The following is a 20,943-nucleotide window of genomic DNA, read 5'->3' on the forward strand; positions in this document are numbered from 1 at the left end:
TTCAGGCTGTGGTATGAGTTCCTTCACGTTTCTCGTAAGCACACAGAGACCTTCGCGGGTGCTCTCGATACAGGAATGGCCCAGATATGATAAAGTGATGGGAATTGCATTTTCCTTTTTTATTTCTGTTTGTGATTTCATTTTGCTTTGTATAACTGTTTTCTCCTGGATTTGATATTTAACAAAAAAAAGAATACGGCCTCAGGGCACCAGATGGAGGAGCAGGCGGGGCTAGGACTGCTAAGAGAGCGAGAGTAGCAGGTTTTCTGTATAGTTTCCTGCCCTCATTTTTCTTGACTAGTTTCTCTTCTGTATGAAATTTGCTTTTTGAAGAATATGAGCCTAGCTAGCTCAGTTGGCAGTGCATCAGCCTTCTAATTTGAGGGTCCAGATTTCAAGTCCCTGGTCAGGGGAAGAAACACTTTCCCCCTGTGACATACCCAAAGAGTTTTAGAAGGACCCTCCTTGACTTTAGTTTTTCCTTTTCAGGACATGGCCTTTCCCAGGAAGGGCCCTTTACTGCCTGAGACTGAAGGTGCTACTGCCTCACCTGTCCACTGGCCTCGCAGTCTGGAGGAAGAAAGGCCTCTGGGCCTGCAGCAAAGTGCTGGGTGCTGACTTTTTCAGCAAATGCAGGGCTGGCCAGAGAGGCATGTTCCCACTGAGTCCTCCCTGCCAGAAAAAATTGTCCCCACAGACAGGGGCGGCTCCAGGCCCCAGCACGCCAAGCGCTTGCTTGGGATAGCAAGCCACGGGGGGCGCTCTGCCGGTCGCTGCGAGGGTGGCAGGCAGGCTGCCTTCTGCAGCGTGCCTGTGAAGGGTCCGCTGGTCCTGCGACTTCGGCGGACCTCCCGCAGGCAAGCTGCCGAAGGCAACCTGCCTGCCGTGCTTGGGGCGGCAAAATGCCTAGAGCCGCCCCTGCCCACAGAGTCCTCCCTGCTGGAAGTCTACAGTAATCAACAGGTGCTCTGCTGGTCCCATGGTGTAAGGGCCAGCACTCAGGACTTTGAATCCTGCAATCTGAGTTGAAGTCTCAGTGGAATCTGAGAACAATTCCTGGGCCACAAACCCTGCTGGGTCTTCCAAAGCTCTATCTTGCTTTCTCAAAGGCCACGAAAACCTCTACAAAAGGTTTTTTTCTCCTGCTGATAATAGCTCACCTTAACTGATCACTCTCGTTATAGTGTGTATGGCAAAACCCAATTTTTCATGTCCTCTCTGAGTGTGTGTGTGTATTTTCCGGCTGTATTTTCCACTGCATGCATCCAGTGAAGTTGGTTTTAGCCCAGGAAAGCTTATGCTCAAATAAATTTGTTAGTTTCTAAGGTGCCACAAGAACTCCTTGTTCTTTTTGCAGATAAATTAATGGAGGTTAAGTCCATGAATGGCTATTAGCCAGGATGGGTAAGGAATGGTGTCCCTAGCCTCTGTTTGTCAGAGGGTGGAGATGGATGGCAGGAGAGAGATCACTTGCTCATTACCTGTTAGATTCAGTCCCTCTGGGGCACCTAGCATTGGCCACTGTTGGCAGATAGGATGTGAGGTTGGATGGACCTTTACTATGTGGGAATCAGGAAAATTATTAGAGAAAAAAAAGTATTGATAGCCCTAGAGGTGTTTATGTTGTTGATCTCCCTTGCAGATTCTCTGATGACTAACATGGGCAAAGTGCCCACAGAAGGTTTTCCCGCACTCACTGCATTCATAGGGCCTCTCCCCTGTGTAGATTCTCTGATGGGTAAGCAGGTGTGAACTGCGACTGAAGGTTTTCCCACACTGACTGCATTCATAGGGCCTCTCCCCTGTGTGGATTCTCTGATGTTGAGAAAGGGCTGAGCTGTCAGTGAAGCATTTTCCACACTCAATGCATTCATAGGGCCTCTCCCCTGTGTGGATTCTCCGATGTTGATAAAGGCCTGAGCTGCAAGTGAAGCATTTTCCACACACACTGCATTCATAGGGCCTCTCCCCTGTGTGGATTCTCTGATGGGTAAGAAGGTTTGAGCTGCGACTGAAGGTTTTCCCACACTCACTGCATTCATAGGGCCTCTCCCCTGTGTGGATTCTCTGATGTCGAGAAAGGGATGAGCTGTCAGTGAAGCATTTTCCACACTCACTGCATTCATAGGGCCTCTCCCCTGTGTGGATTCTCTGATGGACAAGAAGGTTTGAGCTGCTAGTGAAGTTTTTCCCACACTCACTGCATTCATAGGGCCTCTCCCCTGTGTGGATTTTCTGATGGGTAAGAAGGTTTGAGCTGCTAGTGAAGTTTTTCCCACATTCACTGCATTCATAGGGCCTCTCCCCTGTGTGGATTCTCTGATGTTGAGAAAGGCCTGAGCTGCTAGTGAAGCATTTACCACATTCACTGCATTCATAGGGCCTCTCCCCTGTGTGGATTCTCTGATGTTGAGAAAGGGCTGAGCTGTCAGTGAAGCATTTTCCACACTCACTGCATTCATAGGGCCTCTCCCCTGTGTGGATTCTCTGATGTTGATAAAGGCCTGAGCTGCTAGTGAAGCATTTACCACACTCACTGCATTCATAGGGCCTCTCCCCTGTGTGGATTCTCTGATGCCTAATAAGGTGTGAACTGTGACTGAAGGTTTTCCCACACTCACTGCATTCATAGGGCCTCTTCCCTGTGTGGATTCTCTGGTGTTGAGAAAGGCCTGAGCTGCTAGGGAAGCATTTTCCACACTCACTGCATTCATAGGGCCTCTTCCCTGTGTGGATTCTGTGATGCTTTATAAGGATGGAGTAATCACATACGTTTTCCCCAAACTCAGTGCATGTATTTTTTCTCTTTCTGCTGAGGATTTCCTGTTGTGTTGTGGTTTCCTTGAGATCCTTCTGAGTTTCCTGACAGGAAATACATTTACCCACTTTCTCCCCTGGCTGGTTTCCCTGCTCTCCTTCTGGTCTGTGCTGAATGTCATGGGATTTTTCCTGCTTATGACTCCAGGACACATTCCTTTTCGATCTTTGTGATAATGCTCTGTGTTTATCCACTTGCTCAACATTCTCCTGCTGAGAATTCTCCTCCTCTTTCTCACATACCATTGCGTCACCTGCTGTGATAGAGACAGAAACCTCAGACAGGGATGGAAAGGGGAAGGCCAAACCAATACAAGTACTGGAGAGAGGTCAAATAAAAACAAGAACTGAACTCCCCCAAGTTCTTCCCCAAACAGGAGAGAGGAGGGGATCAATTCAGGCTTCACATCCCATCCAAATTCACAGGGGGAAGGGAGGAAGCTACTGCCTGGTGTCTGCTAGTGTCTACAGGAAGCCATGAGCTATATTTACCCTAAGGATACGACCCCTGCTAGGGACAATATTGAACTGAGAGACCTTCCAAGGGCATTGTAGGGCATCCCAGATGTTTCCTTCAGGCACTTACAGATTCTGAGTTGGTTTAATATTTCCTCACCTGTGCAGGGAGCTCTCAGGATCTCTCTTTCCTCTGAACCCTGGAGGTCTGGGACCCATGGCTCTTCCCCTTGTTCCAGCTGGGAGATCACATCAGGTTGGGAAATTGGAAACCCTGCTCAGATGAAAGAAAACAAAGGAGGTCACTTGATTTCATAACTTTGTCATAAAAAACATTCTATTAATTTAACTTCAGTGCTTAGTGTGACGGGTGTGCCTGGGGCAGTCCACACTGAAAATGCCAGGGTCAGGGCAGGATGAAAAAGGGAGAGCAGATGCTCCCAAAACTGGTGGTTAACACTGAAGTTAAACTCAACGACCAGTCACAAACTGTGCTTCTGATCCCACACACGGGTTATCGAGAAGCTGAAAAAAGAAATCACACGGCCCCCTTTATTGCATTCCAGTTCTCCGACTCCCAATCAGCACCTAGGTCCAGTACAGTGAGAGGTTATTTAAAAACTCTGCTCATATACAAAATGTTTTTCTGACCCCAAAAGGTCAGCCACATTACAAGATCACTATAGGTTTGGATCTTACCCAAAAGACCACACTGCCAGCCAATCCTTTAGCATGGAAAGACAAGACACGACACGACACAAAAAAAGTTGTTAAATGGAAAAGCAGTGAGATGCATTCCAAAATCTATATATCAGGTTATTAGCAGTATTGCTGAGCTGCTGGCTTGAAAGTCCGTCTGGAACACATCCACAAGTTCGATGGGTCTTTCAGTCCTTTGTTCCAGGCTTCAATTTGTAGAGAAGTTGCTCCAGAGGTAGGAAGAGGGATTGAAGACAAAATGGAGATGATGCAGCTGCCCTTTATATTCCCTTTGCCATGTGGCTTGTACTTCCTGTGTCCCAAACACAAGCTTCACAGCACATGGCATGGAAAAGCCTCATAGGTCTCAGCACACAGACATACCCCTGCATGTCTTGCTGACTCAATAGGTTTATGCCCTTGATCAGGGATGGGCAAATTACGGCCCACGGGCCACATCCAGCCGACAGGACCGTCCTGCATGGTCCCTGAGCTCCCGGCTGGGGAGGCTAGCCCCTCCCCCACAGCCACGCCACCGCGTGGGCAGCGCTCCTGCGGGGCGGGGCTGTGCGCTCCTGCTGGGCAGTGTGTCTGGCTCTGCGTGGTCCACGTGGCTGCCAGACACGCTGCTCTGAGCGGCATGGTAAGGAGGTGGGTGCGTTGGATAAGGGGCAGGGAGTCCCAGGGGGCAGTCAGGGGACAGTTGGATGGGGCGGAGGTTCTGGGGGGACGGGGGCTGGATAGGTGTGGGAGTCCCAAGGGTCTGTCAGTGGACAGGGGGGTGGATAGAGGTCAGAGCAGTCAAGGGACAGGTAGCAGCGGGATTGGGTAGGGGGTGGGGTCCTGGATATGAACTCATATCCACACCCCTGCCCCCTGACAGACCCCGGGACTCCTACGCCTATCCAACCCCCCAGTTCCCCATCCCCTGACCGACCGCCCAATCGTCCCCTGCTCCCTGTCCCCTGACTGCCCCCCAGGACTCTCTGCCCCTTATCCAACCCCCTGGCCCCCTTACCACAGCCACGCGGCTCGCCGGAGCTAGATACGAGGTCCCTCAGGAGCGCGCAGACCAGCCCCCTTACCATGCCACTCAGAGCAGTAGGAGCTCGCAGCCCCACCGCTGCAACACTGCCCAGGAGTGGTGGGCCAGAGCGCTGGTGGTGCGGCATGTTGAGTCTACAGTGGGACAGCAGGGGTTAGGGAACAGCAGGGGAGGAGAGGGAGAGGGGAGCCTCCGCATCCGGGAGCTCAGGGGCCGAGAAGGCTGGGCCCGCGGCACAGATGTGGCCTGCGGGCCGTAGTTTACCTACCCCTGACTTACACGTTAGTTTGTAAAAAGAACAGGAGTACTTGTGGCACCTCAGAGACTAACAAATATATTTGTGTTTTATCTGCATTTCTTTTGTAAACAATTCTGACTTTTATGCCTCGTTACCTGTAGTCACTTAAAATCTTTTTTTTTTTTTGGTAATTAACAATCTTGTTTTATTGTTTTATCCAACTAGCGTGTTTGGATTAAAGTGTGTTGGAAACTGCATTTGGGATGTAGCCGGGTGGACCCCCGCTCCTGCTCAGAAGGGTTAAAAACAGCCCTGGGAGGGGGCTGTGGCTGGAGAAAGCAGCTTTTAGGCTGGGCTGATTGGGGGAAGTGGTTGCAGCTGGGGCCAGGCCCCAAACAGACTCAGCTGGCCTATAAAGGCAGAGAAGCCAGGGGCAGATAGAATCTCTCTCTGTTTGTAGAGGGAGATGGGCCTGGCTGCAGGGAGCTGGACACAGGGTACCTGAGTGAAACAGGGCTGGGGAAAGGCAGAGGAGCTGGGGAGCTCCAGCCTGGAAAGCCCCAGGCTGCGGCCTAGCAGAAGGCAATAGGTACTGGGGGGTTGCAGAGGGCAGCCCAGCGGTAGGCAAAGGCAGCAGGTCCAAACCCTCCTTGCCAGTGATGAGTGGCTGATCCTGCAGCCTGCCCCAGGGTGTGGGGCTAGACGATGACTGGCCTTATACTGAGCCGAGGCGGGAATAGTGGGTGGGAGTTCCCTGGGGAGAGGAGACCCTAAGACTGAGGGGTTACTGCCAGAGGGCAGCACCCCGGGTAAAGGGGCACCAGGTCCAGGGAGGGACACGGGGGGCCAGAGGAAAGGCGGATCACCGGCCTGCAGAGGGTGCGCTGGAGCTGGAATGAGCTAATTCCCAGAAGTCACCAGCAGGGGGTGCCGCAGGGGTGAGTCCCCTCATCTACATGGGATAACAAGGCTGGTGCATGTCAGTTTCCACTGATGAAATGACAGACTTCATATGAGCTTGCTGTGACGTTATTGATATAAATGGGGACCATATAGAACATGGGTTGCAACCAAGGTCCTGTAGTGGCACCAAATCCTAAGTAAAGGGGGTCATATAAGGTGTCTAAGACCAGGTTCCGGGTTGCTGGTTATAATTATGCTGTCTGTATGTCTGTATCATTTTTAGTTGAAGTTATGAATGTTGGCTCTATGCTGTCAGTATTTCAAGTTTGTGCTGTGCTTCTGGGGGAAGCCTCCCAGACAAGCTGGTGTTAGCTCTGCCTAGCCTGTTTGATGGCCCATTAAAGGGCCATCGGCTACACAATTGACCCTTGGAGAGAAGGCAGACACGCCTTGTGACTCAGCAAAGTATGCAGGGACTGGCTCATGTGACTCCAGGCTCCATTTTGCTGTAAAATTCCACAGTGAAGACAAAGAGGTTCTTACACCTGGAAAAGTCTATATAAGCCTAATGCCTCATCTCCATCTTGTCTTCAATCCTGCTTCTGACCTCTGGAAGGACTTTGTTACAATCTGAAGCTCTACTCACGGGACTGACTGACCCATCCCAGCGGGGGATGTATTCCAGAGACTCAAATTGAACCTGCAGTTTACTCCATCACTGCTGCAAGCCTGAACTAAGAACTTTGCCATTACTGTATGTAGTTGATTCCCTTTAACCAATTCTACCTCTCATCTCTACCTTTTTCCCTTTGGAAATAAACCTTTAGATTTTAGATTCTAAAGGATTGGCAACAGCGTGATTTGTGGGTAAGATCTGATGTGTATATTGACCTGGGTCTGGGGCTTGGTCCTTTGGGATTGAGAGAACCTTTTTCTTTTATTGGGGTGTTGGTTTTCATAACCATTTATCCCCAGGACGAGTGCACTGGTGGTGATACTGGGAGACTGGAGTGTCTAAGGAAATTGCTTGTGTGACTTGTGGTAAGCCAGTGGGGTGAGACCAAAGTCCTTTTTGTCTGGCTGGTTTGGTTTGCCTTAGAGGTGGAAAAACCCCAGCCTAGGGCTGTAACTGCCCTGTTTGAGCAATTGGTCCTGATTTGGCACTCTCAGTTGGGTCCCGCCAGAATCGCTCCGTCACACTTGCCTTGTTCAGTAGTGTGCTGGACAGGGAAAGATGCACAATTCTGGGGGAAGTCTGGGAACAGAGACTTTTCTGGGGTTTTCCTGTGCTGCACTGTGAGTCGCTGACTAGCAGCACTAAATACTGTGTAGCTGGGAGCGAGTTACATGCTGGAGACTGTGTGTTACCTGCCCAGGAGCGGCTGCTCTCACAGAAAAACAGTGTAAAAGTCACCCCAGCCTGGGGAACTGAGGAGACACAGCTGTTCAACACTCCAGATTGCACTGTGCTTAATGTCACAGACACTCAATTTCAAAGAGGCTCCCAAAACACAGAGAAAGTAAATCCATGTCCCAGAAATCCAAGACTCCAGAGAGAGGGCAAGTCTCCCTGCCACTGCTTCTTGCTGACGGAGAGGTCCAGAGACAATGAGAGAGTCCTGGAGAAGCTGGGAACAGGAAGCATGGGCTGGTGGGGTTCAGTGGAGAAAGGGAACAGGAAGGGCAGGGATATGACTGAATGCAGGATCTCAGCAGTACTAGATGTCAGGATAGCACATAGTGCAGCCCATTGGAAAACATAATCCCAACTAGACATATAAAATGATGAGGTCTAAATTAGCTGTTTCCACTCAAGAGAGAGATCTTGGAGTCATGGATAGTTCTCTGAAAACATCCACGCAATGTGCAGCAGCAGCAAAAAGCGAACGGAATGTTGGGAATCATTAAGCAAGGGATAGAAAAGACAGAAAATATCATATTGCCTGTATACAAATCTATGGTGCGCCCACATCTCGAATACGGCTGTAGGAGCTGGATTTTATAATGTACTGTGAGAATTAATGTATGATTTGATTTCATCCTGTCAGCCACCCTGTTTGAATAGCAGAAAGGAATGACAGACCAGAACAATCCTTCTGACTGATTATGGTCACCTTTTGTTTTAGGATAAGTTACACTGTCTACTATGGTTTCCTCTATGTATTACAAATTAGGCACTCTAGTTAAATCTACATGTCTTTGTTTTAAGGTTTAGTAAGTAAGAGACAGGATTCTCTATTGTGTCTATGTTAAGTAGAGTAGAGAAACATTGAAGGCAAGGTTTCATTTGCAATGCCTTTTTGCTCGATATAAAATACTACTGTTTGTATTCTCAGTGGGTTTGTGTGAATGAGGATGTATGCATCAGGAAAAGAGAAGGTGTAAAGGCCATTGTTATAGCCAGAGTCAAGGAAGAAGGAGTCAAGAGACTTAAAGGACATCAAAGAATCAACAACGTGCATCCATAACGAAGGGCAGATTGATGACCCTGAGGTCAAGGCTGGCACCCCTGAGGACAATTGATTAAATCAGAACAAAAGGACAGGCTGACCCTCTCGGAGGTGCACTGGAATGTTTACAACAGTTAAGAAGTAACCGATCACAAACTGATACAGCAAAATCCATAGACTTCAACAAAGGAAAAAACCCTATAAGAACCAGGGTGCTTGGCCATGGGACTTTGGGTTCATCTTGCCACACTCCCGGAGCATTGGATTGCGACCGACAAGAGCCCAGCCCCACACTCGTGCTCAGTGTAATTGGCCATTAGATTGACTCAAGCTACAACAGACTGGTAACTATGAACAGCTCTGGCAGAGGGTGTGTGTGTGTGTGCGTGTTTATCTTCCTCTATAAAGATCCCATGTGCTTTGTAGGAGCATAACACTGCATGCAGATGTGGTCACCCCATCTCAAAGAAGTTTACTTATGCAAACAGGAGATATTTGACACTGTGCAATACTGTTCCTGTGTTCTGCAGCAGGGGAGGGTCTGTGGCAGTGTGTGGGTCATTGGCATATTGGGGTGATGCAGAGACAGGACAGAGCAGAGGTGGCAATGTGGGGCTGGCATGAACCATATCTCTTCATTTCCCCTTCGAAGAACTGAGGGGACAGGAATCCTTACCCAGCGAGGTCACATTCTCATAGTTCTCCTGCATGACGTCTCTGTAGAGGGCTCTCTGAGCAGAGTCCAGCAGAGCCCACTCTTCCCTGGTGAAATACACAGCCACCTCCTCAAAGGTCACTGGCATCTGAAAGAGCAAGAATCCAACACTCAGTACCTGCTGCCCCACTCACAGCCCCACTATTTGTGGGGAGAGGAGCCAATCAAATGCAAGCTTTGGGTGGATCACAGTCAGAGTCCCACCTCCACCCCACTCAGAGCATCCTGGAAACACCAGATTAAGGGGACGAATAGAGAGTCCCTTTTCTCTCCCAGCAGATCCATCACACTCCTACTAGCCACAGATGGATAAAGGAGATGGAGCCCCTAGCAGGGACCAGGGAGAGATCTCCGGTAGGAAGCCCAACACCCTCCTCATTGTGCAGAGCTGGATATGAAAGGAGGGGAATCTCCCCTAAACCTCACTAGTGGGTGCCCCCTTCATATCTCACAGCAGCCACTAGTTAGTCAGGTCAGGCTCCAGCACTGGGAGTCTGGTCAGTTTTCCTAGCCCCATGTAGGAGGGTTATTTTCTGTTTCACAAATTAGGGTATTTCCACCTCCTAATCTCATGGGTCTGTTCCTAGAATCTGGGCCACTCATTAAACTCCCCCCAGCAGGAATGTCACAAGCTGTCCTCCTCCCTTCCCCACCTTGTGCATTTCCTGCCCCGCTCCAAACCAGACTGTGCAAATCTTCCCATCTCCGGTGTATTTGCTGTCCCTCTCCCTCCTGCAGGAACCCACCAGCAACCCCCCGACAATCCTTACCTGAACAGGCTCCTCTGCAGCCATTTCTCTCCCCTGTCCCATGGCAGGATGGGATGAGCTGGAGTGAAACATGGATGTCATTCTGCAGCCTGGGAGGGTGAGAAGGGCAGTTGTGGGGGTTACAGAACAGGCTTTAGTTAATTTCACAGGACAATTCTCCCAGGCCCTTTCCCTGCAGACAGACATCCTAGATTCTGCCATCCTGGGAAAATGCTCAATCTCTTTATTACAGCGTGGAGCTGGCCCCTCCTGCCAGGCTAAGCCCACAGAGAGATTTTTAACCTTCCTTCTCCCTCCCCCAATCGGATAACAAAGTCTCTGAACACAAGGCTGGAAAAGAGCAGAACCCAAGGAGTCACTGTGGGGGATTCCCTCGGACACTGACCCCCCCGGCAGTCACACCCCAGCAGGGGGAATACGGAGTCAAGAACCAGCTTTTCCTCTGTCTGATCCTTTTCTTGTTCACTGGAAAGTGGTTCTGCCCAGGGATGCTGCAATACATGTGTCTGCGTGGACTAGAGAGCTGGAAATCTCTCCCCCCACTCATTTCTCCCACTGCCCCTTTCAGTCTCTCCTTCCCCTGTCCTGTCTCCCTGCCCCTCTGGCTGGGACAGTCCCATTCCTGGGGGCTTTGCTCTCCCAGGGCTGGATTTGCTCCTGGCAATTGCTAACGGGAGGAGAGGCTGTTTGTGTAGAGTCACTTTCTTGCCAGTCCCCAGCACTTTCTTAGAGGTCTTTCAGTTACCTGGACTCTGGTAGAATTTGTATTAACGGGGCCCAGGGCTGCCCCAAGGGGCTAGTACCAGCTGCAGAAAGTCATCACCTGGGCTGGGCAGCTATTGAATAACTAGAGGGAAAAGGGGGACTGTTTGATTGGATTTTATATTACAGTCCAATACATAAACAGAGGGTGGGAGTTCCCTGGGGAGGGGAGACCCTAAGACTGAGGGGTTACTGCCAGAGGGCAGCACCCCAGGTAAAAGGGGTATCAGGTCCAGAGAGGGACACGGGGGGCCAGAGGACAGGCGGATCACTGGCCTGCAGAGGGTGCGCTGGAGCTGGAATGAGCTAATTCCCAGAAGTCACCAGCAGGGGGTGCCGCAGGGATGAGTCCACTCATCTACATGGGATAACAAGGCTGGTGCATGTCAGTTTCCACTGATGAAATGACAGACGTGATATGAGCTTGCCTTGTTCAGTAGTGTGCTGGACAGGGAAAGATGCACATTTCTGGGGGAAGTCTGGGAATAGAGACTTTTCTGGGGTTTTCCTGTGCTGCACTGTAACTCCTGAGTCGCTGACTAGCAGCACTAAAAACTGTGCAGCTGGGAGCGAGTTACATGCTGGAGACTGTGTGATAACTGCCCAGGAGCGGCTGCTCTCACAGTAAAACAGTGTAAAAGTCACCCCAGCCTGGGGAACTGAGGGGACACAGCTGTTCAACACTCCAGATTGCACTTTAGTTAATGTCACAGACACTCAATTTCAAAGAGGCTCCCAAAACACAGAGAAAGTAAATCCATGTCCCAGAAATCCAAGACTCCAGAGAGAGGGCAAGTCTCCCTGGCTCTGCTTCTTGCTGACGGAGAGGTCCAGAGACAATGAGAGAGTCCTGGGGAAGCTGGGAACAGTAACCATCGGCTGGTGGGGTTCAGTGGAGAAAGGGAACAGGAAGGGCAGGGATAGTACTGAATGCAGGATCTCAGCAGTACTAGATGTCAGGATAGCACATAGTGCAGCCCATTGGAAAACATAATCCCAACTAGACATATAAAATGATGAGGTCTAAATTAGCTGTTTCCACTCAAGAGAGAGATCTTGGAGTCATGGATAGTTCTCTGAAAACATCCACTCAATGTGCAGCAGCAGCAGTCAAAAAGCGAACGGAACATTGGGAATCATTAAGCAAGGGATAGAAAAGACAGAAAATATCATATTGCCTGTATACAAATCTATGGTACGCCCACATCTCGAATACCGCTGTAGGAGCTGGATTTTATAATGTACTGGGAGAATTTAATGTACGATTTGATTTCATCCTGTCAGCCACCCTGTTTGAATAGCAGAAAGGAATGACAGACCAGAACAATCCTTCTGACTGATTATGGTCACCTTTTGTTTTAGGATAAGTTACACTGTCTACTATGGATTCCTCTATGTATTACAAATTAGGCACTCTAGTTAAATCTACATGTCTTTGTTTTAAGGTTTAGTAAGTAAGAGACAGGATTCACTATTGTGTCTATGTTAAGTAGATTAGAGAAACATTGAAGGCAAGGTTTCATTTGCAATGCCTTTTTGCTCGATATAAAACACTACTGTTTGTATTCTCAGTGGGTCTGTGTGAATGAGGATGTATGCATCAGGAAAAGAGAAGGTGTAAAGGCCATTGTTATAGCCAGAGTCAAGGAAGAAGGAGTCAAGAGACTTAAAGGACATCAAAGAATCAACAACGTGCATCCATAAGGAAGGGCAGATTGATGACCCTGAGGTCAAGGCTGGCACCCCTGAGGACAATTGATTAAATCAGAACAAAGGACAGGCTGACCCTCTCGGAGGTGCACTGGAATGTTTACACCAGTTAAGAAGTAACCGATCACAAAAAGATACAGCAAAATCCATAGAGTTCAACAAAGGAAGAAACCCTATAAGAACCAGGGTGCTTGGCCATGGGACTTTGGGTTCATCTTGCCACGCTCCCGGAGCATTGGATTGCGACCGACAAGAGCCCAGCCCCACACTCGTGCTCAGTGTAATTGGCCATTAGATTGACTCGAGCTACAAGGGACTGGTAACTATGAACAGCTCTGGCAGGGAGGGAGGAAGGGAGGGAGGGGGAGAGGGAGAGAGAGATGCTAACTGCTGTATTCTCAATAAATGCTGTGTATTTACCTTCCTCTATAAAGATCCCGTGTGCTTTGTAGGAGCATAACACTGCATGCAGATGTGGTCGCCCCATCTCAAAGAAGTTTACTTGTGCAAACAGCAGATATTTGACACTGTGCAATACTGCTCCTGTGCTCTGCAGCAGGGGAGGGTCTGTGGCAGTGTGTGGGTCACTGGCATATTGGGGTGATGCAGAGACAGGACAGAGCAGAGGTAGCATTGTGGGGCTGGCATGAACCGTATCTCTTCATTTCCCCTTGCAAGAACTGAGGGGACAGGAATCCTTACCCAGCGAGGTCACATTCTCATAGTTCTCCTGCATGACATCTCTGTAGAGGGCTCTCTGAGCAGAGTCCAGCAGAGCCCACTCTTCCCTGGTGAAATACACAGCCACCTCCTTGAAGGTCACTGGCCTCTGAAAGAGCAAGGGTCCAACACTCAGTACCTGCTGCCCCACTCACACTCCCACTATTTGTGGGGGAGAGGAGCCAATGAAATGGAAGCTCTGGGTGGATCACAGTCAGAGTCCCACCTCCACCCCACTCAGAGGATCCTGGAAACACCAGGTTAAGGGAACGAAGCAAGAGCCCCTTTTCTCTCCCAGCAGATCCATCACACACCTACTAGCCACAGATCGACACAGGAGATGGAGCCCCTAGCAGGGACCAGGGAGAGCTCCCTGGTAGGAAGCCCAACACCCTCCCCATTGTGAGGAGCTGGATATGAAGGGAGGGGAATCTCCCCTAAACCTCACTAGTGGGTGCCCCCTTCATATCTCACAGCAGCTGGTCAGTCAGGTCAGGGTCCAGCACTGGGAGTCTGGTCAGTTTTCCTAGCCCCATGTAGGAGGGTTATTTTCTGTTTCACAAATTGGGGTATTTCCACCTCCTAATCTCATGGGTCTGTTCCTAGAATCTGGGCCATTCATTAAACTCTCCCCAGCAGGAATGTCACAAGCTGTCCTCCTCCCTTCCCCACCCTGTGCATTTCCTGCCCTGCTCCAAACCAGACTGTGCAAATCTTCCCATCTCCGGTGTATTTGCTGTCCCTCTCCCTCCTGCAGGAACCCACCAGCTACCCCCCGACAATCCCTACCTGAACAGGCTCCTCTGCAGCCATTTCTCTCCCCTGTCCCATGGCAGGATGGGATGAGCTGGAGTGAAACATGGACGTCATTCTGCAGCGTGGGAGGGTGAGAAGGGCAGTTGTGGGGGTTACAGAACAGGCTTTAGTTAATTTCACAGGACGATTCCCCCAGGCCCTTTCCCTGCAGACAGACATCCTAGATTCTGCCATGCTGGGAAAATGCTCAATCTCTTTATTACAGTGTAGACCTGGCCCCTCCTGCCAGGCTAAGCCCACAGAGAGATTTTTAACCTCCCTTCTCCCTCCCCCGATCGCATAACTAAGTCTCTGAACACAAGGCTAGAAAAGAGCAGAACCAAAGGAGTCACTGTGGGGGATTCCCTCGGACACTGACCCCCCCCCCGGCAGTCACACCCCAGCAGGGGGAATATGGAGTCAAGAACCAGCTTTTCCTCTGTCTGATCCTTTGCTTGTTCACTGGAAAGTGGTTCTGCCCAGGGATGCTGCAATACATGTGTCTGGGTGGAATAGAGAGCTGGAAATCTCTCCCCCCACTCATTTCTCCCACTGCCCCTTTCAGTCTCTCCTTCCCCTGTCCTGTCTCCCTGCCCCTCTGGCTGGGACAGTCCCATTCCTGGGGGCTTTGCTCTCCCACGGCTGGATTTGCTCCTGGCAATTGCTAATGGGAGGAGAGGCTGTTTGTGTAGAGTCACTTTCTTGCCAGTCCCCAGTACTTTCCCAGAGGACTTTCAGTGACCTGGAGTCTGTGGTAGAATTTGTATTAACAGGGCCCAGGGCTGCCCCAAGGGGCTAGGACCAGCTGGTGAAAGTCATCACCTGGGCCAGGCACAGAAGCAGCTTTAATTAAGGTCACATCCCAGCACAGAGCCCCGCTGGGGGAGCAGCAGCTGCTAAGCCTGGTCTCCCAGATCACAATGGAAGCTGCAGCATCTGACCCAGGAAGCTGAACCCCAATATCCTGGGCAGAGAGGGACAGAGCGTTTGAGCAGCTTCCGTCCTTTAGCTCTCTGGGGAGAGCAGCTAATGAGAACCCCGCCTCACAGGGAGAACTGCTGATCTCATTTGCCCCACTGTCCATCTGGAGTCACTCCTTGTCTTTCCATGCAGTGACTCTGGATTAACAATGGTCTCAATGAAACCAGATTTCAGAATGAATGAGTCCAGAATTCTGTGGAAGAGACCATTGTGTGGCATTTCTAGCCCCCTTCCCACCTGCCGCACCCTCAAGATCTAGTATAAAGACTCGGGGCACAAATTTTCCCAATGGAACTGGAAGGTCCTGGAGTTTTCAAGATGTTTGATAAGTGGCTAGAAAGTTATCATGGTGACTGGGCCTGGCTGGGGAATGCTGGGATGTGCTTGGAGTCAGGATTCTGGCACAAGCTGATCAGAGAGAAGGAGCATGGTTAGTAGCAGCCCCCAGAGCCTCCATCCAGGGCCCTCCAGACACCCCCAGTACCCAGAGCACAGACCCCGCAGCCAGAGTCCCACCAGATATTCCCTGGGACCCAACCCCCAAAATCCCTGAACAGGAACTCCAGATACCCCTCAGCACCCCACTGGCCAGAGAACCCCCACCAGACCATCACTGGCAGGCTGGGAATCCTAAAGGTTCCCCCCACCAAGAGCCCCCAACAGCCAGGGACCACCCCCCCAGGGGACCCCTCACTGGGAATTCAGTCCCTCACTGCCTGCCCAGGATTCCCCTACTGCCTGCCTAGGACCCCACCTGCCCTCCAGCAGGACCTGCCAGGCCGTTTGCCTGGGACCCCCTGATGCTTTACAACGGGACCCCTCCCTCTGCTTGCCGGGCATCCCGACCTAGCTCCTGGCACTCCCCCACCCAGCTCTGTGCATTGGGCACGACTGAGCCCCTGGCACAGCACCAGGCTCCCTCCAGCCCCTGCCCCGCCTCCCCAAGAGACGCCCACCCTCACTGTTCTGCACCAACAAGTCCCCAGTGCTACCCACCTCCAGGACCCACAGCCTCAGGGCTGGGCACATCAGAACCCCCCCCCCAAACCTCCAGAACCCCCTGCCCAGTCACCCAGAGGCCTCCCCCTCCCACAATGCCCCTTCAGCTCCAGCTGCAATCTCCCCACACAGACACCCCATCCCCTACCCCAGCAACAGTTACCTCACTGTGTCTGCTAAGTGGATAGAAAGTTATCACTGCCCCCTGCTGGCCAGTCACCCGGGCAGAGGGATCCCTGGGGGGTGCTGCTTTAACAGGAGAATGGAAGGCCTGGAGGGCAAGAAAGGTCCATGCCCTGTCACTAGCTACATCTTCGCACTGCGAAGCAACCTCCCAGAGACCATTTGTCATGGGCTTTGGGATACTTCTGGACCCACGCTGCACTCAGAGTGACCTCCTCACCCAGTGCCAGCTGGAGAAAAGAAAAGGGTCCAGCCAACTCTCCTGTTACCAGCTGGGAACCACTGATCCCCCAAACAGGGGGAGGCCTCTGGATTTGATGGGTATTAAATACGTTTAGAGAGGAAAGTGGAAAATCAGAGGGATTTTATATCAGTTGTTGATACGAGTTAAAATCTGAGTGTTTCCCATCAGTATCTGATAACTGAATAGAGAGAAAATGGGCAACATTTGCCAACATTTTATATCCATGTTCAGGAATCTGAGAAAAGGTGTAAATTTGAGATTTTCTTAGTATTTTATAATTAGAGTGACAGGGAAAAATCTCAGACCATAGTCATTTAGAAATAGACAATTGGAGAAAAAGTGGGGCTTAGGATAATTTTTATCAATCTTTGAGATTTGCAGAGAATACATGTCAGAAACTACACAGTTGATACATGAGAGAGGGAAGAGGGATAGCTCAGTGGTTTGAGCACTGGCCCACTAAACCCGCGGTTGTGAGTTCAGCCCTTGAGAGGGCCATTTAGGAATCTGTGGTAAAAATCTGTTGGGGATTGGTCCTGCTTTGAGCAGGGGGTTGGACTAGATACTGCCTGAGGTCCCTTCCAACCCTGAGATTCTATGAACACCACCAAGATCTGAGGGGATTTTGTATTACTGTTAAATAACTAGAGGGAAAAGGGGGGCTATTGGACTGGATTTTATATTACTATCCAATACATATACAGAAAGTGATGGTTCCCCCCCCCCCACAGGCAGCAGGGAGCCCTGTGAGGAGCTGATTTAAGAGGGCAAAGGGGGGGGGGGGGGAGCGGGCTGGTCCCGGGAGGAGGGACGGGGGCAGCCGGGGGGGATGGGCTGGTGGCTGTGGTGGTAGTTTGGGGGCAGTAACTGGGAAACCGGGGTCCGGGCAGCCCCCAGGGGGGACACGTGCCCCTCCCGTCCCCCCCCGGCAGAGAACCGGCATCTCACCCCCCCCGCCCCCGCCAGGGGCAGCCACGTGCTGGGGACTGACCCAGGGGGACAATTTCCCACCCGGACAAGGACAAATCGCTGCAGGTAAAACGGGGGGGGGCCCCCCATGGGAGAGATTTTAAATGGACACTGGAGACTCATGGAGAGACCGGGGGGGGGGGCCGGGGAGCCGAGAGAGCGGAAGACGGGGGGGGGCGAATCTCCCCGGATGTTACAGCCCGAGCGAGACCCCGAGAGAGAAACGGGGCAGAACCGGAGAGACTCTGTGCCGGGGGCGAGAGGCGCCAACAGGGACAGGAGCCAATTAACTCCCCGCGGCTTCTCCCAGGTTCCCCGGGGCAGAGTCACGTGCCCGCCCCCCCCCCGGGGTCTCTCACTCACCGGCTCACACGGAGGCGGCAGCAGCAGCTTTATTCTCCCGCCCGCAGCGGGGCTCGCACGGAGCATGCGCAGTTCCAGCTGCTGACCCCTCCCTTACCTGGGCTGGGGAGGGCGGACGCGCCCCCGGGGCAGGCTGGGAGATGTAGTTCCGGACTCTCCCTGGAGCGGAAGTGACGTCAGCGAGGGAGGAGGTGCCGGAGCGCGGCCGCGCGCGGGGCGCTGCGGTTCTCCCTGGCTCGTGCGGGGCCGTTGGAGCCTCTCCCGGGCCGGAGAAGGTTTGTGCCGCTGGGGCTCTGGGCATGCGCAGATCGCGGCGGGAGAGACCTTCATTAACCCCCTCGTGCCCGGCCCGGGCCCCGCCCCCGCTGCGGAGCTGCAGCCTCCAGGTCCCGGCGCGAGCCCGGGGGCGGGGCCGGGGGAGACCGGGCGGCGGGGTCCCCGGGGGGGCTGGGGACGGGGGGGGGAGGAGCAAGTGTCCCCCATGGAGATGGCCCAGCCCCAGGTTTCCCCTCCCAGCTACTCCCCCCTCCCCCACCCGCCCAACCCAGCAGTGCCCACCCCCTCCCCCCGCCATCACCTGCTAGTCACATTCCCAGATCCCACTGCCAGCCCCTCCCCACAGCCAGTGACCTTCTGGCTCCAGCCCCCTCCTTTCCCCTGTGAAAGCCACATCACCCAGGGCTCCCTGCCGGCCATGGGAATGTGAGGCAAGAAGAATCCGTCCCAGTCTGTTGTTGGTTGAATATCGCTGTGTAATCCCCTCAAATTTCCACTCCTCTCTTGAACTGTCGAATGGTGGCACAAAATCTCCCCAGATGTTGGTGCTTCTCTTTTACATTGGCAAATATTTAGTTTGTGCCCCATTTTCTCCTCAGTTCTGAAATACTGATATCAAATTCTTGAAAATCTTCCCGCTTTTGTCCCCAGGTGTCTCACAGAGATCAGGGCTTTTATCATACTGAGCGTGGGAAAGGCCTGGCCTGAGATCACGTCCCCCAGTGTGCCGGGCACTGCACAAACCCTGACAAGTTTGGGGCACTGGTTGGGCCAGGAACTGCACAGACCCCTCCAGAGAGCAGGGACCTTGTTGTGCCACAGGCTGCAGTGTCCCTGACTGAGTTCCGGGCCTCTGTTGTGCCAGGCCCTGCATCAACACCAAGTGAAATCAGGCTCCCATTGTGCCAGGCGCTGTAGAGACAGCAAACAGAATCAGGGACTTTGTTGTTCCTGGAGCTGCAGAGACCCCGAGTGAGATCTGGGCCCTGTTTTACCAGGCGCTGCAGAGACCCCAACAGAGGTTAGACCCCACTGTTGTGACAGGTGCTGTGGAGACCCCAAGTGAGATCTGTGCCCCTGTTGTGCTGGGCACTGCAGAGACCCCATCTGATATCAGGCCCCCCATTGTGCCAGGTAAAACTGAGACCTGGACCGAGATCACGGCCCCGCTTGTGCCGGGCAGCGCACGACTGCGGCCCAGATTGCTGCCTCCATTGTGCTGGGCACTTGAGAAACCTTGATTGAGATCTGTGTCCCTGTTGGGCCTGGCACTGCACTGACCCCGACCCCAGATCATGCCCCACCACTGTACTGGGCACTGCACAGACCCTGACAGAGATCCTGGCCCCACATTTTGCCAGGCGCTGCAGGGATTGCCACTGAGCTGCATATTGACCAAAGGCGTGTGAATGGGGTGTGGTGCCTGGCGGGGAGCAGCTCATGGTGAAAAGAAAGCAGCAGATCCTGTCCTAGCAGCGGTTTGTGGGGATGTGGGGGTTTCTTTGCAACCATGAATGGCATTGTTGTGGGTGCAACTAGACCCCCCCTCTCTTCTCTGGTGGGGCGGGGCTTCTACTGTCTGCTAGGGAGAGGGGGAGATCCATGATGTCACAGCCCATGGTGGAGGGGAGGTTGAATCATGTTTCTGAAGTGGGAGAGCAACTTCCCCGGCTCCCACTCACTCTCCACTAGGGGGCTGGGCTGGGATCTCTAGGGAGGGGAGCACAGGAAAAAACAGTCTCCCTATGGAACCCAGGAGTCCTGGCTCCCAGTCCTCCTGCTCTAGACCCCCTCCACTCCCTGGGCCAGGGATAGAACCCAGGGGTCCTGGTGCCCAGCCGCCTCCCTGCTCTGACCACTTGACCCCACTCCCCTCCCAGGGTGGCCCAGGGGTCACTGGGTCCGTGTCTCAGCTCTGCTAAGGGCCTTGGCTGATTTTCCCAAAGTGCTTCCTTCTGAATCCAGCACATCTGCCCCCCCTGCCCAGTTGCTGCCCACCCCCGTGTGGGGGCACCAGCACTGTGCCGGATTGTGAAGGGAAATTGTCCAAAGTGGCCCAGGAGAGATGTGTGTGTCCCTGCTGCCCCCTGCTGGTGGGGCTGAGCCCCGCTCTGTGTGTGTGTGTGTGTGTGTGTGTGTGTGGTGGCTTTGCAGGATTTTGTATCCTGCAGCAAGTGACACACACACACACATTGACGCACAAAGGGACTCTCAGTCCCAAGAACACTCACACACAACACACCCAGAGGGGCATGCTAGCCCAACCCCCAAAGAGACAATCACACCACCAGCCACACTCACAATCACACATACACCAGAATATTCACAATTGTGCTCAGAGACACAACCGCACACAGTTCACTCCCACTGCTCCCAACACAAGGACCTCCTGCCCCACACAGCCTGTGCCGAGGCCTGTGGAACTCACTGCCACTGGACAGCTACCAATGAGAATGGACCTTTCCAGGAGACCAATAGACATCGCCATGGCGACAGAGCGGGCTGGGCTCCCAGGGTCTGACCCGGGCTGAGACTGGTTCTGACCTAGAGGGGTCTATCCAGCAGGGGGCAGCGTGACCCACACACAGACCCACCAGAAGCGCCTTTCTTAGCGGGTCTCCCAGGCCCTCCCCCACCCTGCCCCGGGTTGGGTAACAAAGGGGCAGTACGGGACTCTGGGCTGTGTCACAACCCGGCCCCAGCCCCTCGCTCCCACACGCTGGTGAGTTGGGTAACTGCCGAGGGATTGTACAAGAGAGAGTCAGAGCCAGGGACAGAACCCAGGAGTCCTGGCTCCCCCCCTGACACACACCCTAACCACTGGACCCCACTCCCCTCCCAGGGCTGG

The 20,943-nt window shown here is 52.7% G+C and overlaps 1 protein-coding gene across 1 annotated transcript; it reads right to left on the bottom strand.

Moving 5' to 3' along the window:
• Positions 1 to 1,683: 1,683 nt before the first annotated feature.
• Positions 1,684 to 12,557, bottom strand: LOC120375527 (zinc finger protein 418-like; the record flags this gene model as incomplete). The annotated part of the gene is made up of 4 exons (XM_039496224.1): positions 12,548 to 12,557; positions 9,285 to 9,404; positions 4,372 to 4,391; positions 1,684 to 2,784 (listed from the first exon to the last, which is right to left on the bottom strand). Coding segments are annotated over exons 1-4 (1,251 nt in total), but the record flags the coding sequence as incomplete, so codon positions are not given.
• Between the last annotated feature and the right edge of the window lie 8,386 nt (positions 12,558 to 20,943).

This window comes from Mauremys reevesii, linkage group 12 (assembly GCF_016161935.1).
Source record: "Mauremys reevesii isolate NIE-2019 linkage group 12, ASM1616193v1, whole genome shotgun sequence".
NCBI classification, from domain to species: domain Eukaryota; kingdom Metazoa; phylum Chordata; order Testudines; family Geoemydidae; genus Mauremys; species Mauremys reevesii.